We start from the raw sequence: 19,086 nt of genomic DNA, 5'->3' as shown, positions 1-19,086 counted from the left end.
CCTCTAATGTCATGTGATGCAGTGCCTGGGAAGTAAAGAAATGCAGAGATCAAGAGATAAATAAAAACCAAAACACTATGAAAGGGAAGTAACAAGGTCAAACACTCATCCCTAGTGGTATCTATGCAGACACTTTTGATTTTATGTGTCAAGTTTTACCTATCCACCTCAGAGAATTGTGAGTGGATTTGAAGGCGATGCTTGTGTTTGTGCAGCTCAAAGCTCTGAAAAATAAAAACTGAACAGCTCAAAAGCAACCTGCCCTTCCAGAAACAATGCCTCCAACGCTCAGGATAATCCAAAGCTGTAAAGACTTTTAATTAGGAAACATTTTTTTTTTGTCAAAAGGTAAAAAAATAATTGTGAAAACTGTCCACGCTTTTCAATATACGCCAGGCAAACACCAAACAAACCAGGCAAACATGGATTTTCTGTAATATGCCCTTGAGCTACGCATTTATCTGTAGCTTTACTTTAGTAGAGAGAGCAAAAAAAAAAAAAAAAAAGTTTTTCTTTTCTGCAAACTTGAGTGTCTTTGCCTGGTAACATCTCTCCTCTCGGCCTAATTGTCATTCTCTCGACTCATAAAAGTCTGCTATTGTATCTACCACAGCGGACTGAACGCTCTGTCCATTTAATGGCAGCAAAACAATGGAAAAGCCAAAGTGAGTCTCCACAGCTTAAAGTGATTAGATGAGTTTCTCACTAATCCCCACCTTGAGCAGGTAGGAGAACGCTCCCAGGGCTACCAATCGATTTGATCCACACACGCACACACACATACACACACACACAATAAAACCCTTTCAGCAATTACCTCATCAAAACAATTCGGGAGACCTGAGCTCATTTTAATTCAGCCTCTTTTTTTGTTCCACACAAAATGGCAATTACGTCCAGCGTATTAACGAAGCTGCCAAACGATGGGACCATTAAGGGAGCTGACACAAACAGATCGATCGGACATACAACAGACAGGTAGAGGAATGGGGAGGGAGGGGGGATCTTTACACAAGGCGATGGGCAAAAAAGGGAAGGGGTAAAAAAAAAAAAAAAAGAAGAGAAAATAGTGAACAAGCACACACAAACAAACAAGCCCTGCTTTGTCCAGGCAGCTGTGACAGTTGTATTCTAAATGGGCCATTACAGCACAAACAAGCAGTGTGCTCATTGATTGTAGGGCCTCGGGGACTGGAGTCACCTCAAAGGCTTTGTGCCCTACTGAGAAACACATACTGTAAAAAAAAAAAGTCCAATGGGAGATTTCGTTAAAAAATCCTGATCGATAATTAGTGATTTTTGTAGCATGTAGCATGTATGCTGCAATGACTAATAAGTGTGTGTTTTGTGTGGTGGCTGTGCTGTTTGAGATTTGACAGAAGAAGATGGTGTTAGCTACTAAAATGCAGTCAGAGAGAACTCAACAGAAGATCCTCTGTCTCTCATTAGAGCTGAGTCTTTACTCTTTGACATACTTGCTCATTTGTTTTCACAACTTGCATCTCAAAGTAAAACCTGTTCGATATTTTGTATTAATGTGTGCTTTTATATTAAAAAAAGTAAATAAAACTGGTTAAAATGAATGTGAATTCCATTCAAAATGATTTACTGTATCATTAATTGTTTGTGACGTATGGTTATGGGATAGACACAGAAAAAAAGTGTTACTTTGTAGCCTTTTAGTTCGTATTCATTTCAATTTCAAACTAACTTTACAGCACTTTATGAATGAATCAAAAGATGTAAACATGAAGGCATATAGACTAAAAGGTTATTCGGTGATTGTACAGTTTTGGTGAGTGTCATCCTGCAAGTCATGCTGCACTTTTTACTTTTACTTTTTATTGTACATTACAGCATGTGTTCATCTGTTTCCATTGGTGTCACAGCTCCCAAAAAAAATTACTGTATATGAGCATTTTTAGTCAAAAATACGACTGGACCTAATACGTCCAGTATAATACATAAGAGCCACTTGAGAACGTTCGCCTTGAGTACACTTAGTGGTTGGCTCAAATCAAGGTCGGCTAACAATCCCATCACAAACAAACTGCTCCAGAGTTTGTTTGGGACCAGACTGAGACAACTTCCATAAAGAGTGTCAATAGGGAGTACAGATCTGTCCAAAAACAAACTAGGGTTTAATTCAACCAAACTAAACAAGACAGGTTTGAAAATGTCCCAAGGGTGCTTTCACACCTAACTCTATCCCTTAATGTGCTTTCATGAGATCAGCTGAAAAGGTAGGCCTCAGTCCGCTCGACTTCGGGGCAGGTTTTTTGGTGTGAAAACAAAACAGAACCACAGGTTTTTACAACAGAAGATGTGCTACTCAAAAGCTAATCCACTATTAAATCCATTTGCTGATCATGAACTGTCAAGCAGATCTTGTGAGAACTCTATAACTGAATGGTAACATGTATGCACATCAGCATGATGCAGGATGGTGGCAGCCACAAAAACCAATGAATGTTTCCTGGCAGTTCTGGTTAATCAAACCATCATGAACAAAAGCAGCACTAGCTACAGGGCAGCAATGTATTCTTTTGTTTCCTTGATCTGGACCAAATGTACCTGACTAGAGGTGTGACAACGTCCTAAGCATGAATTATATATGACCTTCAAATCCCAAGAATTACATTGCTCCAATTGGTTCAAAATAATAAGCAGCAAGTTACATTCTTCTGTCTATAATTTGTTCTTTCATTGCTCACTTGACCTTTAATTTCTAAATAGATATGCAGCTGATTTTTCCTTTAAACCAGATAATACTTTAATATTTGCACATTTTACTGAATAAAGACAGTAAAGAAAGGATGGCAGATAAGCAGGCTGTAGGTACAACGAAGAAATTAATAAAACAAATATTTTCTACATGGCTATGTCTCATTAAAATGCTCTGTCAAGCTTTTGAAAACATTACGGTTTGGATTAATTCTCCAATTCTCAGGAAAAACCACGGTTATGAAAAAGAAAAATAGGCCAATCTGATATGACCATGAATATTCTTTCAAGTATCATAAACTCTAATCGCACTATGAGACTCTTAATACCATACATGTATAAGAGAAGATTAACCAAAATGCTTGCCCTCACCTTTTAGCTGTGAATTGGATGCTTTATGAGATATGATTATTGAGATAAAAATACAGTGTAGCAAGAGGCTTAGTGTGTGTGTGAAGGACATTTCCAAAACTATATGGTTTAAATGAGATAATAATGCATGAGATTTGTTTTTGAAGAGAATATGAATGGAGTTTTGACATCCTGCTGCTTCCTACAGTAAGATTTTAAACAAATACGGGGGTGTACTACAATGTCAACCTGTTGAATACATCATTCTGAGGGACATGTATTCATGGAGAGATTCCTTCACTTAACATTCATCTTTTAGATGATGAAAAAAGCAATAAGAAAGACAGTGTATGTTAAGGTGAGAGCTGTGAGATCAAACAGACAGAGTGCACTTCTCTGTCTCTCGCACACATAAAAAGACACATCATGCATCACACGATGTAGCATGAACAGCTCTTTGTTGTGGCAGAGGGGGGCAAGACTAAACACACAGAGACAAAAGTGTACGTGCGTGCATATGCAAACGTACACGTTGTGCACAGCCTACTTATATGCATGCACAGAAGGAGCGCACATTTACCAGAAGTTCTTGAAGGGTGTGTTGATTTCAAAGCCCCTGCGGTCCACGTCTCTAATATTGGCAGCAGTTAGTTCCACTTCAGCAATAGCCAGGCCCGCTTTGTAGTCCTGAAAGAACACAAACAATGAGATGGAAATCTGTAAAATTGATAATAATTAACTATATGATAGTTACAGTGCAACTACTAAAAAAACATGAACAATAACCACTTTTTCTTATCATTACCACAGCACTTAGTTACTTGTTCTGCATTTTGTCAAATTAAAGCTTCTCTGTGTTAAGTATGACATTAGAGCCATGAGGCCTAGCTTTGCTTAAAAGCTGGAAAGTCTCTCCAACTCAACAGGCTGTTTGCCAGGACAGTTATAGCACACAGCTTCTCCTAAAACCAAAAACTTTTTAAAATTTTTGTTTGTGTGCAAATTATACAAATTTTATATATTATATTAATTGATGAGCTAGGCACTGCTAGTATGTTTTTTTTACTTTGGAGTGAGGCTAGCTGTTGCCTTAGCGCTATCTAAGCTCATCACCTCCCTGCTCCAGCATATTTAATGTAGCATTAAAAGTGGTCTCAATCTTCACAACTTACTCTTGGCAAGAAAGCAAATAAACATATTAGGCAATATGTCAAACTATTCTTTTTAAGTCAAAGGTACGAAAAACATGAACTTTGCATAAAAACTGGAAGCTAAGAGAAACAATTTGCTTGGCTTTTTCAAACCCTGGAAATGGTTAAAGCTATAGTTCTTGTGAAACCAAAATTTTTTTTTAAATTTCTGTTTGTGTGTAAATTAAACAAATGAAATGTGTTAATTAGCAAGCTAGGCACTGCTATTTTTTTTTTTTTTTAACTTTGGAGTGAGGCTAACTGCCTTAGCTAGCTGAGCTCATCACCTCCTTGCTCTAGCACACTTAGTGTAGCATGAAAGTGGTCTCAATCTTCACAACTAACTCTTGGCAAGAAAGCGAATAAACATATTAGGCAATATATCAAACTATTCTTTTTAAGTCAAAGATCAGACAAAACATTAACTGTTGCACTGTACTGGAACAGATACTGGCGCAGTTTTACTTACACTAAAACTCTTTTTCATTCACTTATTATTCTGAGTCAGTTCCAGGTTTGGCTTGACTTTGAATGTATGCAGTTGTGTCTTGTTTTGATTGTATTTGGCTGTGCTGGAAAATAGACTTTTATCTTGCATTCTTTTTTCATATTTCCATCTGTTACAACCTAAATGGCTGAAAACATTTCCAACCAACCCTCGCCTTTGGCCCTGAGCTCTTAGTAGTGACTGAAAGAATGAGATCACAGATACAAGCAAGCAAAACGATTCTTCCATTATTTCCATTACCATTTCTTCTCATGGTTTCTAGACTTACTCTTAGGGACAGGCTAATGAATGAGCTCAGAATAGAAATACTGCTACGTCATGCTAAAATGTGCCAGTTAAGATGTCCCCTAAATCCCTTCCAGTGGGGGCATAACTGGAAGGAGACCCCAGGGCAGACACAGACACTGGGATTATACTGTATATCCCAACTGGCCTGGAAACACCTTAGGTTCGCGCTGGATGAGCTGGAGGAAGTAGCTAGGGAGAAGGGCATCTGGGAGGCTAATAATGCGACATAAACCCAGATAAGTGGCAGCAAAAATAGCACATTAACTCAGGTATAGGCTGTTCAATACTTCTCAATCTTTCATTTAAAAAATAAAGTGTTTTTAAGGTCCTTCAACAAACAACAAACACTAAGGGAGACCCACAATCACTGCAGGGACATTCTTATTCTCTTCTGCTCTCTTTCCTGTGGGCTGTTTTGTTTGTGGTTTTTTTAGGAAATGGCACTGGATATAGAGTTAGACGTATGAGAGAGGTCTGCTGAAAATAGTTTGTGACAGACCAATAACACACCGCACAGTCATCGGCTTTCCCCCCCTATCTTACCAATGGTGTACAAACCGGGTCTGTGCGTGATGTGTGCATATGTGCAAGTGTTAAAGACAGGCAGAAAGGGAGGCTATAGGTAATGTGTGTGTTGTTGCGTGTGTAGCTGCGTGCAACAGCAAAACTCTGCGGAAAGGCAAAGGTGCATCTGGGGAATCCAAATAAACCCGAGCTTTCAGTCTACATGTTTTCTGAGGCCCATTTCAGAAATAGGGGTTAGATGCAGAGGCACCGTTTTCATAAGCTCCAGCGTAACTGTGCATCACACCGCGCCCCTCCCTTCTCCACTTCACCCTCAACACTCACAGCAGTTTAGACCATTTTCTATAGCCTAGAGCTCTGAGCTGAGAACAGAAAAAACAGACAGGAAAAACAGAATAAATGCACCTACACCCACACACATATAGGCACAACATCACCAAAGAAAAAAAACAAAAAAACATTAGAGTACACACTTTAGTCCACCACTCAGGTGCGCAGAGAAAAAGCCAAAAAACGTGAGTCAAAAGATGGAGGAGAGAAAGACAACGAGAACACAAAAGTAGGGGAAGGAGGGAGAATGTATAAGTGAAAGAAGGTGTTGGCAATCCTTGCTGACAGCGGGTGAGACAGCCGAGGGGTCAGCTGAGCAGTTGACAGCAAGGAGTATGTGTGTGTGCGTGTGTGTAGACGGAGCCAGAAGAAAACAGGACTTGAGCCAATACTCCTCAACAGCGAAATTAAAATGCTGTCTTAGCGAGCGCTAAATGCTGCCCAGACTGTGCCAGCTATGAAGCATGTGTGTTTCTGTTCTAACTGTTCACCAGCAAAAACCATTTACACTAATTACACCAAACAAAGAGAGGGAAGTGAATCGACACCGTCTTTGTTGATTAGGCGCTTTTGGGGAATACATGGCCTAACAGCACAAAGGGGTGTGTGTGTGTGTGTACGTGGGGGAGAACGCTGCCACGTCTTTTGCAGAATTCATCAACTAATTAGCTACAAACTTCCCAATGCAGCCAAGTTTTGCACAAGGAGGAAGTCGCTTATATATCTACCGGATTTCCAACCTGATCTTTCAGCATTGTGTGGGCTGGTTCAATTGGGGCTAATGTTGTCAAAATCTTCATTTGACCATCATTAGCCCCAATTCGACTACTTCAAACAAATTTAGAGGGCTGCTATGAAAAATTCAAGCAATTTATTCTCTTTTCCTAGCAGTTCTGCACAATGATACTGAAAGGTCTGCAGAGACAGAGCGAGCGGAATAGAAACATAGCGACAGGCTAGTGTGGAGAACTCGGGTCCGATGAAGCGTTATGAGTAATTAAGACACACTGAGCTCAGAAGAGGAGAAGAGATAGACAGAGAGGGATAAGGAAAGGGAAAGGAGCGAGACAGCGTGAGTGAGACAAGTGAATTCACTGTACGGCCAGGTCCTAATTGAGCTAAAAGTTTTGATGTGAGGGCTCGAGAAGCCGCAGAAACTTGTCTCTCTATCCTATCAATTATAACGGCGTCCAGTCATTGCTCTTTTAAGTTCAGTATGTTCTGAGGTTTGAAGACGCATGACGCGATAATGAGAGCGCGGGGGTGACGGAGTTTAAACCAACCGCATTCAAAGCTCGTTCTCTCTAACCATTCAGTTCAACCGAGTGTCTTAAGGAAACAGACGGCTGTAATTCAAACACAGAGGGACAAATGGTTTACATGTATTGCTGGAAAATTGCTGTTTCACACTGGGTGGATATATGGCAAGAGGAAGGCGTCTGTATGTGCACATACACGCATCGGCGTCCCCGCCTGTCTCGATGTATGTGCATGCAAGTGTGTGAGTGTGATGAGAGGGCAAAGCAGTCACCTACTGTATACCTAATGACCCTCATCCCTCTCAGGCAGCCAATTAGAGCGCTGGGTGTTAGCAGACGTCCAGCCCTCGCCACTCGTTACCTACCCAATATGTGCCGTGGCCTCCTGCCCTCTCCAATTAATTCACCAAGGATGGAGGGAAGGAGGGATGGAGAGATACGTAGAGGCATGGAGGAAGGAAAGGCATTAGAGATAAAAATAACTCATCCAATTACAACAGCCAAGGGGTAGGTGGCAATAATGGTGCTTATAGGGAGAGAGGGGAGAGGGCCCTTAGGCGAATGTCTCCACGCATGCGTGATTTTATGGCTACATTTTTTGGGGTATCGTTCAAATTTTATTGATTCCGATTCTCAATTCGGGGTCTTATCGAGTCCCACTTTCAATTCCAATATGGTAAAAAAAAAGAGGTTAAATGTTTAGATAACAAAAATATCTATTCTTTTAAGTGTTTACTTTGACTTTTATTGTTTCATTAACATAAGTTAATTCAAAGTCTTTTAACTGAACTCTCACAAAGTAAATACACACAATAAAAATGTATGATCCACAGTCAGTACACACATATTCTTGTGGTTGCTGTGGTATTTGTACACTTCTGTGAAAAAGGACTGAAAAAGGTAGCAGTAGCATTCCTATTGTAGTACAGATTACAATGCTCGACCACCTCAAGTTTTGGCACTGCCAATGTGAAACTGAGATAAACTATTTATGTTTGTCAGTCACCAAGGTCCTAAGAAACACTCCAGAAAAATAGGGCTATAGAAAAACATTGTGCTAGTTTTTCCTTGCTAGTGTATCCTTGCAATGAAACATGAAAAGCGCAAAATATGCAGCTATGCTGTGTGTTCCACTTGAAATACTAAAAGCAGCGAAATAATGAAACACTAAAGCAGTGTTAGAAATGGCTCCAAAAGTCCGTCTGAGCAATAGGGGCAAAATGCACCCAGCTGCAACCAGATAAACAAAGTCAATACATACAAACAGAGGGTATGTTAAAGATGTTTGTAACAATTAACTCAACAGTTCTTGTTAAGAAAAATCAGCATATCAGCCTTTTCCAGTAGTATGTGTGATCTTTTTGGGCAAATAGTGTGTCTCCAGCAGTGGAGAAAACCCTCTCACTAGGGGTTGAGGAGGCCTGCATGCACAAATATGAAGAGGCCACCTCTGATAGCAAAGGGTACATGGTTTTTTGATTGTCAGTGGCATCTCTCGGTACATCTTCAGCTCTCTGTCAGTCTGGTGCTGGATGGATGTGGTGCTGTTTGATAAGATTTTCATCTTCAGGTGGTCTTCAGCAGAAAAAAGCTCCTCCAGCAGAAACATTATAGCCCTCTTGCAAGGAGGTGACTGCTCCTCTTAGTCCTCACTCTCCTCGATCATCTCTCTTTGTTGTCTTTCTCCTCTTCTGACTGCATTGTTACACCACCTTCTCCACAGTCATGGTCTGTTGGCTGCTCAGACTCAGTCAGCTTTACTGCCATTAACTTCTCCTTGACCCAGTCACAGACAGTGCTGTCCTCTACATTGTGTTTGAAACGTGGGTCTAATGCAGTGGCCTCTTCAAGAAAGTTTCTGATGCTATCACTCTGGTAGTGCTTGGACAGGTTTATCCAGGCAGCCTGCTTAATGCCGGGATCAGACGATATTTTTGTCTTTCACGATGGTCACCATGTCAGGTTAGGCAATCACAGTGCCATAAATTCTGGCTGTGTCTTGGTCTGGAGACTGGCAACACTACAAGTATGACCCCAACCAATCCTCATTCATGACCTTGCGTGACTTCATAGGTTGTTGAGGAGGAGGGTCAAGAAACTGTCAATTATGGCTACAGAAGTGCTACGTGTGGTGCTGGTGGTCTTATGTTCCAAAAAGATAAAGAAAAGAAAGAAAAAACTATTGTGGAACCATTACTGGGTGTCATGAAGAGGACAGTATGGGCTGTGTGTATGTAAATAGAAGGTCTCCTAGAGAAAAATGATTGGGTTTTGGGATCTGTATACTCACTCGCTTTCACAATCACGACAACTGAAGTGCTCTCTGGTGCACATATGTAAACACCGACACAGAAAGTCAAAGCTGGTCCAGCGGTTGTCCGGTTGAGTTAAGCTGTATTTAGTGTCTCAGGCAGCAGGAAGAGCAGCCTGCCTTAAACAGCCTGCGGAGGAGGCAGAAATGAGCCGCTGCTCTCCCTGCTGTAAATGTGGCTCAACTCGGCCGGACAGCTTTGACATTCCGATGCCACAGAATAGACACTTTGTGCCCCAAGATTAAGTGTGTGCGCACAACAGCCTAGCTATATGAAATGTAGCTTTTTTATTGCCATATCCATGTTCAGTGACAGTGATAGCTACTATTTGTGCTCTATAGACTGGTCCTGTTTATGTACTTTCTGTTTCATCTTTCCCTCAATGATATAGTGTGCTGTCACTGTAAGATAATGGTCTTAGGAAATGCTTGTCCAGCTGTCACTGGTTAAGGCAACTTTGCTAACATCATATCATATATATATATATCACAAACATATAATGTTTGACTTTTCCACCTTGTACCAGACAGGAATCAGTTGATTGGTCAAACTATCTAAACTAATGGAGGGAGGAGTGTACTTTAGATTTAGGGCCTTGGTAATCTCCCTGCAAATAAAGATTCAAATTAACTAACTGTTACTATGCAAGTAGCCTACAATCATCATCATCAAACTTCTTTTGTTTGTTTTTTTTGCCTACCAAAATGATGGAAGTACCGAGCAAAGGCTCACTTTGAATATTCTAGTCATGCATCCAATTATAATTTCTTTCAAAGCTTTCCAACCTCTTATTGTGTGAGTCAGTCACTCCACAGTGCCGAGCTGCTCTAAAAGAAGCCAGACAAATAGAGGCGGCCTCTACTTCTATCTCCAGTTCCATGTCCACTCAACCACTTAAGCTGCTCTAAAAGCATGCAGGGTAAGACCGTCTAGCGGAGGGGTAGGTGAGTTTAAAAGAGCATACACTCAATGGAGACAAAAGACTTCTGATTATTTTAAACATCAAGCGGTGAGACAGAGAGGCCAAGGAAAGCAAGGAGCCATGGACGATTATAGGATTAAAAATAGAGGCGGTAAAAGACAAATAATTCAGTTAAATACACAGAGGCAAAAGACAGGAATAGAAAGAGGTACAACCTGAGCAATACATACACTTATATTTGGGCCTGAACAAAAAGCAACCTCATGTTCAGAGTGTAATATCTTAGACAAAAACAAAAACATACACTGTGAAAATATTTCTTGCACTGAAGTAAGGACTCATCAGTCCACAATTTTGGACTGAGTGAAGTATCTCAACAACAATCTGAAATTTTGTGGGGACAGTGTCTCTTAATGACATTTCATAATGAATTTCCGTCCAGCTCTACCACCAGATCAAATTTTGACTTTGTCTGATCGGTTTGAGCCCAAATACTTGCATAATTCATGACATTCGCATCAGCCCCAGCAATTTGAGTTCACTGCTAACGAGCAAATGTTAGTATGCTAACATGCTAAACTAAGATAATGAAAATTATCTCTGCAAAATGGCTCTGCCTGTTAAAATGGTCATTTTGAGTGTGTTAGCATGCTGAAATTAGCATTTAGCTCAAAGCATCAGTGTGCTTAAGTAGAGCCTCTCAGAGCTGCTAACATGGCTGTAGGCTCTTGTCTTTGAATTATTGCTAGACTCTGCCACTCCCCTCATAATCGCCACCTTCATCCACTGCAAGACAGTAGAACAGATTAACAACTTCAAATATCTTGGATTCACTTTAGATAATAAACTTAGCTTTGATCAGCACATCACTGATATCCATAAACGATTCCAGCTGAGACTCCACATCATCTGCGAACACAGAGCACTTTCTGTTGCCCCTCATCTCCTGTTGTTGCTTTACACTAGCATAATCCAACCCATCCTGCTGTACTGTTCCCCTGGTTTCTTTACCATGTTAGCCATTTCCAACAAAAACAGATGTTATGTGTTTATGTATGTTTGCGGTGTGGCTATCTGTATGTTTCTGAGTGGAATATACAGGCTGTGAATACAAATTTCCTGCAGGACAGTAAAGACTATATCTTTCCATATCCATCTCACCTCTATGGAACATTTTAGCATCTTTCAGCTTATCGTTTTGTGTTTCATGACACTCAAAATTACTGCTTTGGCTAAACTTCAGTTCCAGCGCCAATATGCAGCTGTTTTCAGAGAAAACATTCTGATAAACCCACATATGCTACCTGCTAAGCACCAAACAGCAGACAGACAAAGTTAGCAACTAGCTAATGAACATCAGTACCATTTAAAGATATATTTCGTCTCAGGAGTTGTTTGTGGGGCAGGTGGGAAAAAACACAACTTAAAAAGAATGCTAACGTTGCTCCATGTCTGCTGGATGTGTTAACAGAAAACTGTTAGCTAACACATTTGCCACATCAGCAATGTTGTGGCCAAAAAAGAAAAAAAAACTATCAATACAAGTATAAATGAACACACAACATTATTTAAGATTTCTGATAACTGTATCTTTTAGTTGTATCAAGTATGCAAAAAGAAACAAATGCATAATAAGAGGAGGTCCTTGGTGGAGGCAGACACACTCTTGTGTCACAAATTCTACAAAACAGCCTTGCAGTCTTGGGATAATGTTAATTGTTACAAAGAAGATCTTGAGAAGAGCAAATGAGAAGCAGTTTTAATTAAAGCAGAGATTAATTAAATCCTCAGCCTTGCCATTATTATATACATAGATTACCTTTTCCACCAGTGAAGGCTTTACTGTATGTGGAGCTTTTCTTAAGTAGGAATTAAAGTGAGAGAAGCTTTTTTGTTTCAGCTAATTGTGAACCAAGATTTCAAAACCTGGGTTCATCTAACTTAGTGGGAAACTACATTACATACAAGATGACACCAAGAAAAATGATCCATTCAACAACAAAAAAAAAGAATCAATCAATCCCTCAGCTACCGGAGTGAACACAAACCAGAGAGCATTTGTGATGTATTAGATGATAAGACTTTAACAAGTTACTCTCGGTCTACTACTCTGCCTATGCAGCCCGTGGCAGGAAGAGTAAAGGTGTATGCGTGTGTGTGTCGGGCGTGAAGAACCAGTCGACACACTTAGTGCACTGTTTCTGACTTTCTTTACCTTGGTGTTTAAATGACCTTAAACACAGCTCCATCACAGGGCTTACGGTCCGTGAGAAATGGGGTAGGGGTGGTGAAGGAGGAGCTGGGAGGATGATGTTTCCAATAGCTCGTTCATCATGTTAGATTAAATACTCCACTCCACTGAACTTGAACGGGGCAACGGTCTACCTCCCTCCCTGCGCTCTTGCTCTCCATCACTCTCTCTCTTTCTTACAAACCACCAACGCTTGTTTCTCACTCATGCGACCCCTGCACTGAAAGCGCACCCCCCCCATTCCCAATTTTGTTGTACTCTGTGCAATAAAGGAATTCTATTTTATCCCTTTCACTTCATCTTTCTTCTTCCCTCTCTCTTTGTTTCTGTCTCTTGTCTTTCACTTGCCGTCGTCTTTCCCTTTCTGTGAAATGCACTGCCGCTGCTGCTGCATTTATGCCGGGGATTTAGCTTGTAAGCTGAAATAATACAATTAATTTGTTCTCTCTGATTCTCTCTTTCCCTCCGTTTGTCCCGCTGTCTCAGATCAAGGAAGTGGAAATGTGCTGACATGCAGTGATACCCAAAAGAGAATTCTAGCAAAGATGTTTGTTCACGCTAATGAAGAAAATAATGAAAGGCAAACAACAAAACTACAAGAGCGAGTGAAACGAAATGAGAACCAAGGGGGGATGGAAATGAGTTGAATGCCTGTAGCATTATCAAATATGCACACAAATACGTGTGAGGCACTTTAAGAAATAGTATCACTGCTACGAGGTATCTTTCCATCTCAGATAGGATATCTTGCTACCGGGACAGGAGTAGGCGGAGAGTACAGTCTCTCTACGTGAGCAGGGACTATCAGGGCTTAATTGGACTGACATCAAATAAGAAAGACTCAAGAGAAACTTATCTCTCCTTTATTCCATAGCTAAGAGAAGATGTGAGCTCACTTTATCAGAAAGAGTGTAGGCTATTAGCCTGTGAGGATATACTCAAAGTACACAACGAGACTAACAGGCTACTTCAAGGACTACGCTGACTTATTGAGCCCTTTGGTCATGTGAAAAGAGCCCCCTATGCATGAAGTAAAAATGCTAATACTTTACCAGTGTGTTTGAGGGGAACTCAACAGACATGGAGCTCAGTTTATGAGTCATCTAACCCAAACCCTAACCACACAGTACAGCCAGGAGGCAATTAGCTTAGCTTAGCATGGAGGGGAACTGCTAGCCTCGCTCTGTCCAAAGTTTAAAGGCCCTATGAAACGGAAGTTAGAGCGTCTTTAGCTTCTGTACTTTGATGCATTTCCCAGTGAAACGGAATATTTAAGCGGTGTACAGTTTCAAAAGGGATTTAAGTCAAATCTTTCACATTTGATTGGACTGCTAAAAAAATGGGCGGGGCTTTGAGTTTAACGCAACATGGAGCTGCAGTGAGAAATGGAGCTACAGAGGACTGTTGGCTCTACACATACCTCCTCACCTGTTGTTAGATAAGAAAGAGGATGAAGGAGAGATGAATAAATTAGTCCTCAGCCACACTGTTTTGGAAATTAAAACAAAGTTTTTGCCAACTGATATCACAACATACATCTCTTCCTATCTCTCTCCATATTGCCCTGTAAGCTACTACGACCCAAAAGTGAAGGTGAAGTGTGGTTTTATATGACGGGTGTGGCTAGCTACTTGCCCAAAGTCACATTTGATTGGATGAACTTTTGTAAACACCCTTGAGTGCAGGATGAGTCACATCCTGCGATATGAGAGTGGTATTGATCTTCTCATCTACCTCTTGGCAAGAGCGTGACCCATACTAGGGACTGAAAGTCCTGATATTTCAACCCCTGCTGCTTTGATACCTAGAAAAAGTCCAGTTCATCAGAATACTGTATGTATCAGAATATATTCAGGACTTTGGTTCTAGAAAATAAAAAATAATAACATATATATGATAGTAGAAAGTGTTACTCAATATATAGTTATTAAGTGAGACCATTAGTACGTATTTAGGCAAATCCTATTTTTATAAATGCTTAATTAAAAGTCTTGAATCACTGGAGGGAAATATAAGCTAAAATAAAAAATATTAATTAAAAGAACACTGAAAAAACATTTGGAAAAAAGAAAACAACAAAGAGCACATTTTAGTCTTCTCAAAACAAGCTGGCTCTCTCTTCCTATAATGTATTCACTCATTAATGTGATAACTTGCGTGCAAATGTCAGAGATTTGGTAATGATGAGTTTAAACAAATGAAAAATGCCACAGTTTTTAAAGGGTCACACAAACAGCGTGTTGGAGCTTTAACACCCCCTCCCAGGCTCCAGTTCAGTCAGAGAAATACTGGTATAAATATTTTGTCCTGCCAATATTGTGAACCTTAAAAAAATGGAGTCAGTAATGTCATCTTTGAATAGTGAGTATCAACTTGTTTTTGAACAAACGGTTTTTTTGTCATCTCTTGCTACCTCTCCCTCTCTGTCTTGCTGTTCTGCACTAAGTATTTGCATAAAAATGCGACTGGACGAGGCGCTGCAGTTGGAGGATCCTTGCATACTAATAACATTGTGACACCTGTCTGCTTCTGACAGCTCACATTCACTCAGGTGAAACTGCAGTTGCACAGTCACAAGTGTGGGTTTCGGCTAGTGTCCACAAAAAATAACTGAATGCTGACAGCCATCGATAGGTGCCACACCCGCATATAGACAGACGGTCAATACTCAACTTTATGAATTTCAGCAGATAACACACTAGTCTTAGTGCAACTCTCTTTTGTCTCTTCACATCACTCTCCTTTGTTGTCTCTCTTTAAAAGTTTTACAGAGACTGCATTTCAAATTGTCACTCAAAATGAATTAGACTGCAATGAAAAACAAAACACAGACTATTCTTTAAGAGAAGAATAAGAAGTATTACAATTCTGCATATGCAAGTTACAATCTGTCAGTGGCAACAAACCTTCCCTTTGCTATATATCTATCCTCCAAAGTTTTGTCATCCTGTCACTCATGTCTGTAACAGTCTGAGAAGATTAATGTTATAGCTACAAACTGCCTGAAACTAAAAGTCGATGCTCAAACTCAGAAATAAACTTGCACATCATGATTCCAGTAAAAACAAGGCACAGAACATCAACATAGATTGCCATTGTGAATCTGGAGTGTATTACAAATTAAGCATGACAAGACTAAAACACAAATACTGGATGGACAAAAAAATGTGCCTATTTCTAGGGATCTAAAAGTCAAAAGATCTCGATTTGCTGTTTTGATTTTTACCATACGACTCAAAATTGTAAAATTTAGAGCCAGTGGAGGGGCAAGGTCACCTAAATTGAAAGTTCATTTTCATTTCATTCACTTCATTTTTGCCCTACAGGTTACACTAGAGTGGCAATGATCTAACTATAAGGGCCCTTTTGATGACCATAAGAGAACCAAAAGGGATTACGGGTGAACCACAGTGGCACTTGGTCAACCATAAGAGCATTTCGGTGGTTGTGGCAGAAGTGACCCAACAGGGTACTGCCAAGCAGCATGCATGAATTGCAAGATGCAATTGCATCTGAAAAATAAAGAGCAATTTGCTGCAAAGAGCAAACAGGGGAAATGCAATTGCCGATGCTTATAGGTTTGCTGCCTGCCTGGAAAGGTGGCCACTTGGGAGACAAAGCAAATTTTTGTGTTTTGGCGCCTTGATGGGTGAATGAGTGAAAGGCCATTATTGAAGATCGTCCCAGTGTCATCTGCTATTAACTAGACTTGGATCACTAACTATACATTAACTATACACACATTCTTTTTCAATAAATTTTCCATATTTCTCTGCAGCCCGATCATTGTACATGAATGTCTGGTCAACAAAGTTGCAAAACTTAGTTGGCCACACCCAGTTGTTCCTGTGTGCCAACGTGTGCTTCTACCCACCAAAAATAGAGCACAATATATCTCAGGGAACCCTCCAGCATTTTCACACATATATATTTACTTTCAGCATTACACATTCATGAACACCTCCATCTCTTTCACATACATTTCCATCTCTGTCTCATCTGCTTCAAATAGGCTGTGATTATTATCTTCCTTTTTGAAACAGGAAGCTGTCATCCTGTAGAGAGGAAGTCCCGGTGGTGTTGGAAGTACCTGTTCTGTTTTGCAGAGCCTGACTTTACTCCCCGCCAGGGACACCAGCACTCTGCCTTTGTAACCGCGGAGCTCCAGCAAGCCTCGTTTGTTTGTGGAGGACTGGTGGGGGAGGCTTGAGCGCTTCTGGAAGCTGCAGGCAGGGGGGCGCATGGCCGTCTGAAGAGTTTCCATCCACTCCTGGCGCTCCCCTGTGGACACGTGCATGAGTGAGAGACAGAAACTGAGAAAAAAAAGACAGAGATGGTGCAGATGGATACAAGTATGAGAGTGTGAAAGAGAGTGAAAGCAAGAGGGAAAGAAATCAAGAAGAGCCAGAAAAAGGGAACTAGACAAAGAAAGATCAGGGCATCTTAGAGTCTTTGAATCACATATAGTGTTAATTCATCATTTTTGCATCCCCTCAGTGGGTTCCATGGACTCCTTGGCTGCTAGTCCTCCACTGCATACTGATATAGAAAATTCAAGTATAAAAGAAATGTAATTGAAACACACGATGAGCCACAATTGGTGAAAATTAACTTTGCCCCTGGAAAAGGAATATCCTGCAAAGCTGAGAAGTGCAAAGTCTAGCATTAGAGTTATAGATAGCTGCTTCTCTGAGATTTGCAAGCCTGAAGCAAGATGTGGTGACGGCAACTTGAGTCAAAGACAGCACCTTATTGAAGTATATAATAAAAAAAAATAGAGCTTTTAATGAGACGCAGCCACACTTCTGTGAATCCGCTAATTTATCTCAACTTGGAAAACAGTGTATCAAAGTCACAGATAGGTGTGAATGCATTTTACAGAGCTGTTAAATTTCTGTTTGAAGGAGGATCACTTTGATTTCATGTAATAAAAATGTCAACTGTGTTGTTTGGTGGTTAGAACAACCAACTGTTACTGTTAGTTACTGTTGCTACGCCTGCAGCTTTCCGTTCTTGCACAGGCATGGTACATATGCAGTTTACAATGAAAACTGGCACATTTACTACTTGAAATTATTAGTAATGTTTGAAACTATGGGTATTAATTTCAGACAGAGATAGACAAAAGTAGACTTCTCATTTCTAGCCGGCAACCATCAATTTTGTCGGCTGAAGTGACAAGTGTCCCTAGCATATTCAATCAGTTAGCTAGCTAGCTAATTAAGCTAACATTAACCTCATGAATTGGTTGAAAATGCTATGTCCCGCTGAGTTTTTAATTAAGTTTCGGACTGACTAACTTTAAAACGAGAACCCTGTAAAGCGGTCATATGCATTTGCTGGCTACATACATGATATGGTGCACAAAAATTGAAGCTAAAGCTGCGCATCAGGCAAGAAAATGAGTTGCTGATCATGAAGAAGACACAGAAATAAAGAAACAGCATTCTTCTTGTATTTCAGCTTAGAGGTAGTCGCACTATAATTATGATAAGGACAAAACATCAAACTGTTATTTAACTCTGACCATGTTTGGCAGCTTTGCTCACATACTTGTTCATATTTTCAAACCATAAGTTTTCACTTTTAACATCAAGAGATAAGACTTTTGAGGACCAAACAATGGTTTGGAAAATGCAGCACTATCACGGTTAACACACTGGCTGGAAAATATAAACCAAAATATAAATCAAAATCTCTTCTTCCAGGGAGACCTGGTCAAGACGGCAGCATAAGCAGTTTCACAACAATTTAACATGATAGAACACATAAAATACGTGAAAGCTAAACAAGAAAAAAGAGTAAAAGAAGAGAAACTTATAGGCCATGCCATCGATAACCATAACACAATCCATCTCAAGTCAGAGTTGTATAAAACAGCAACATGTTTTCTTTAGGGCAGTTTGTAAAAGACCTTTAAAGGTATTCAATGAAGGGAGTGCCTCTAAGGTAATGGTATTTTGCAGCTTGCTTGATGCCCAAGGTGCATAAAAGGAGAAAGCGATTTTACCAAGCTCTAAGTGCACCCTGGGGACAAGAATCTGATCAGAAGATCTAGTGCTATAGTTGCTGGTCTGATATGATAAAAGGCTGGAGTAGATAGTTCACCTAACAATGTCTTGACAATAAATAGCAACGGGTATTTTTCTCCTATGGTACAGAAAGGACCATCCTAAAGATTCATATAAAAATGAAATGGTGAGTGCGTGAGCCTGCACTTGTTGCAAAACGTAAAGCAGCATGATATGTAGAGTCCAGTTTTTTAAGTAGGGATGAAGTTGCAAGCATGTAAATCATATCACCATAATCTAACACAGATACAAATGAGCTTTTCACAATTTTCTTTCTGGCTTCAAATGGAAAGTATTTTTTTTAAACGGAAAAAAGCCTAGTATAATCTATTAATGTGCACATTAAAGGCCAACT

The 19,086-nt window shown here is 40.2% G+C and overlaps 1 protein-coding gene across 5 annotated transcripts in view; it reads right to left on the bottom strand.

The window, feature by feature from the left end:
* The window catches only part of arap2 (ArfGAP with RhoGAP domain, ankyrin repeat and PH domain 2), a 137,596-nt gene that overhangs the window by 88,329 nt on the left and 30,181 nt on the right, over positions 1-19,086 (bottom strand). For all 5 annotated transcript variants that reach the window (XM_042400807.1, XM_042400808.1, XM_042400809.1 and 2 more), the window contains 2 exons: positions 16,751-16,941; positions 3,656-3,762 (listed from right to left, as the gene is read on the bottom strand). In XM_042400807.1, the coding sequence (XP_042256741.1) occupies positions 3,656-3,762; positions 16,751-16,941 (298 nt within the window). The remainder of the gene's footprint in view (positions 1-3,655; positions 3,763-16,750; positions 16,942-19,086) is intronic.

The sequence above is a fragment of the Thunnus maccoyii genome, chromosome 22 (genome assembly GCF_910596095.1).
Source record: "Thunnus maccoyii chromosome 22, fThuMac1.1, whole genome shotgun sequence".
Classification (NCBI taxonomy): Eukaryota; Metazoa; Chordata; class Actinopteri; order Scombriformes; family Scombridae; genus Thunnus; species Thunnus maccoyii.
Note: the sequence above shows the minus strand (reverse complement) of the source record. Positions and strands in the feature narration are given on the sequence as shown.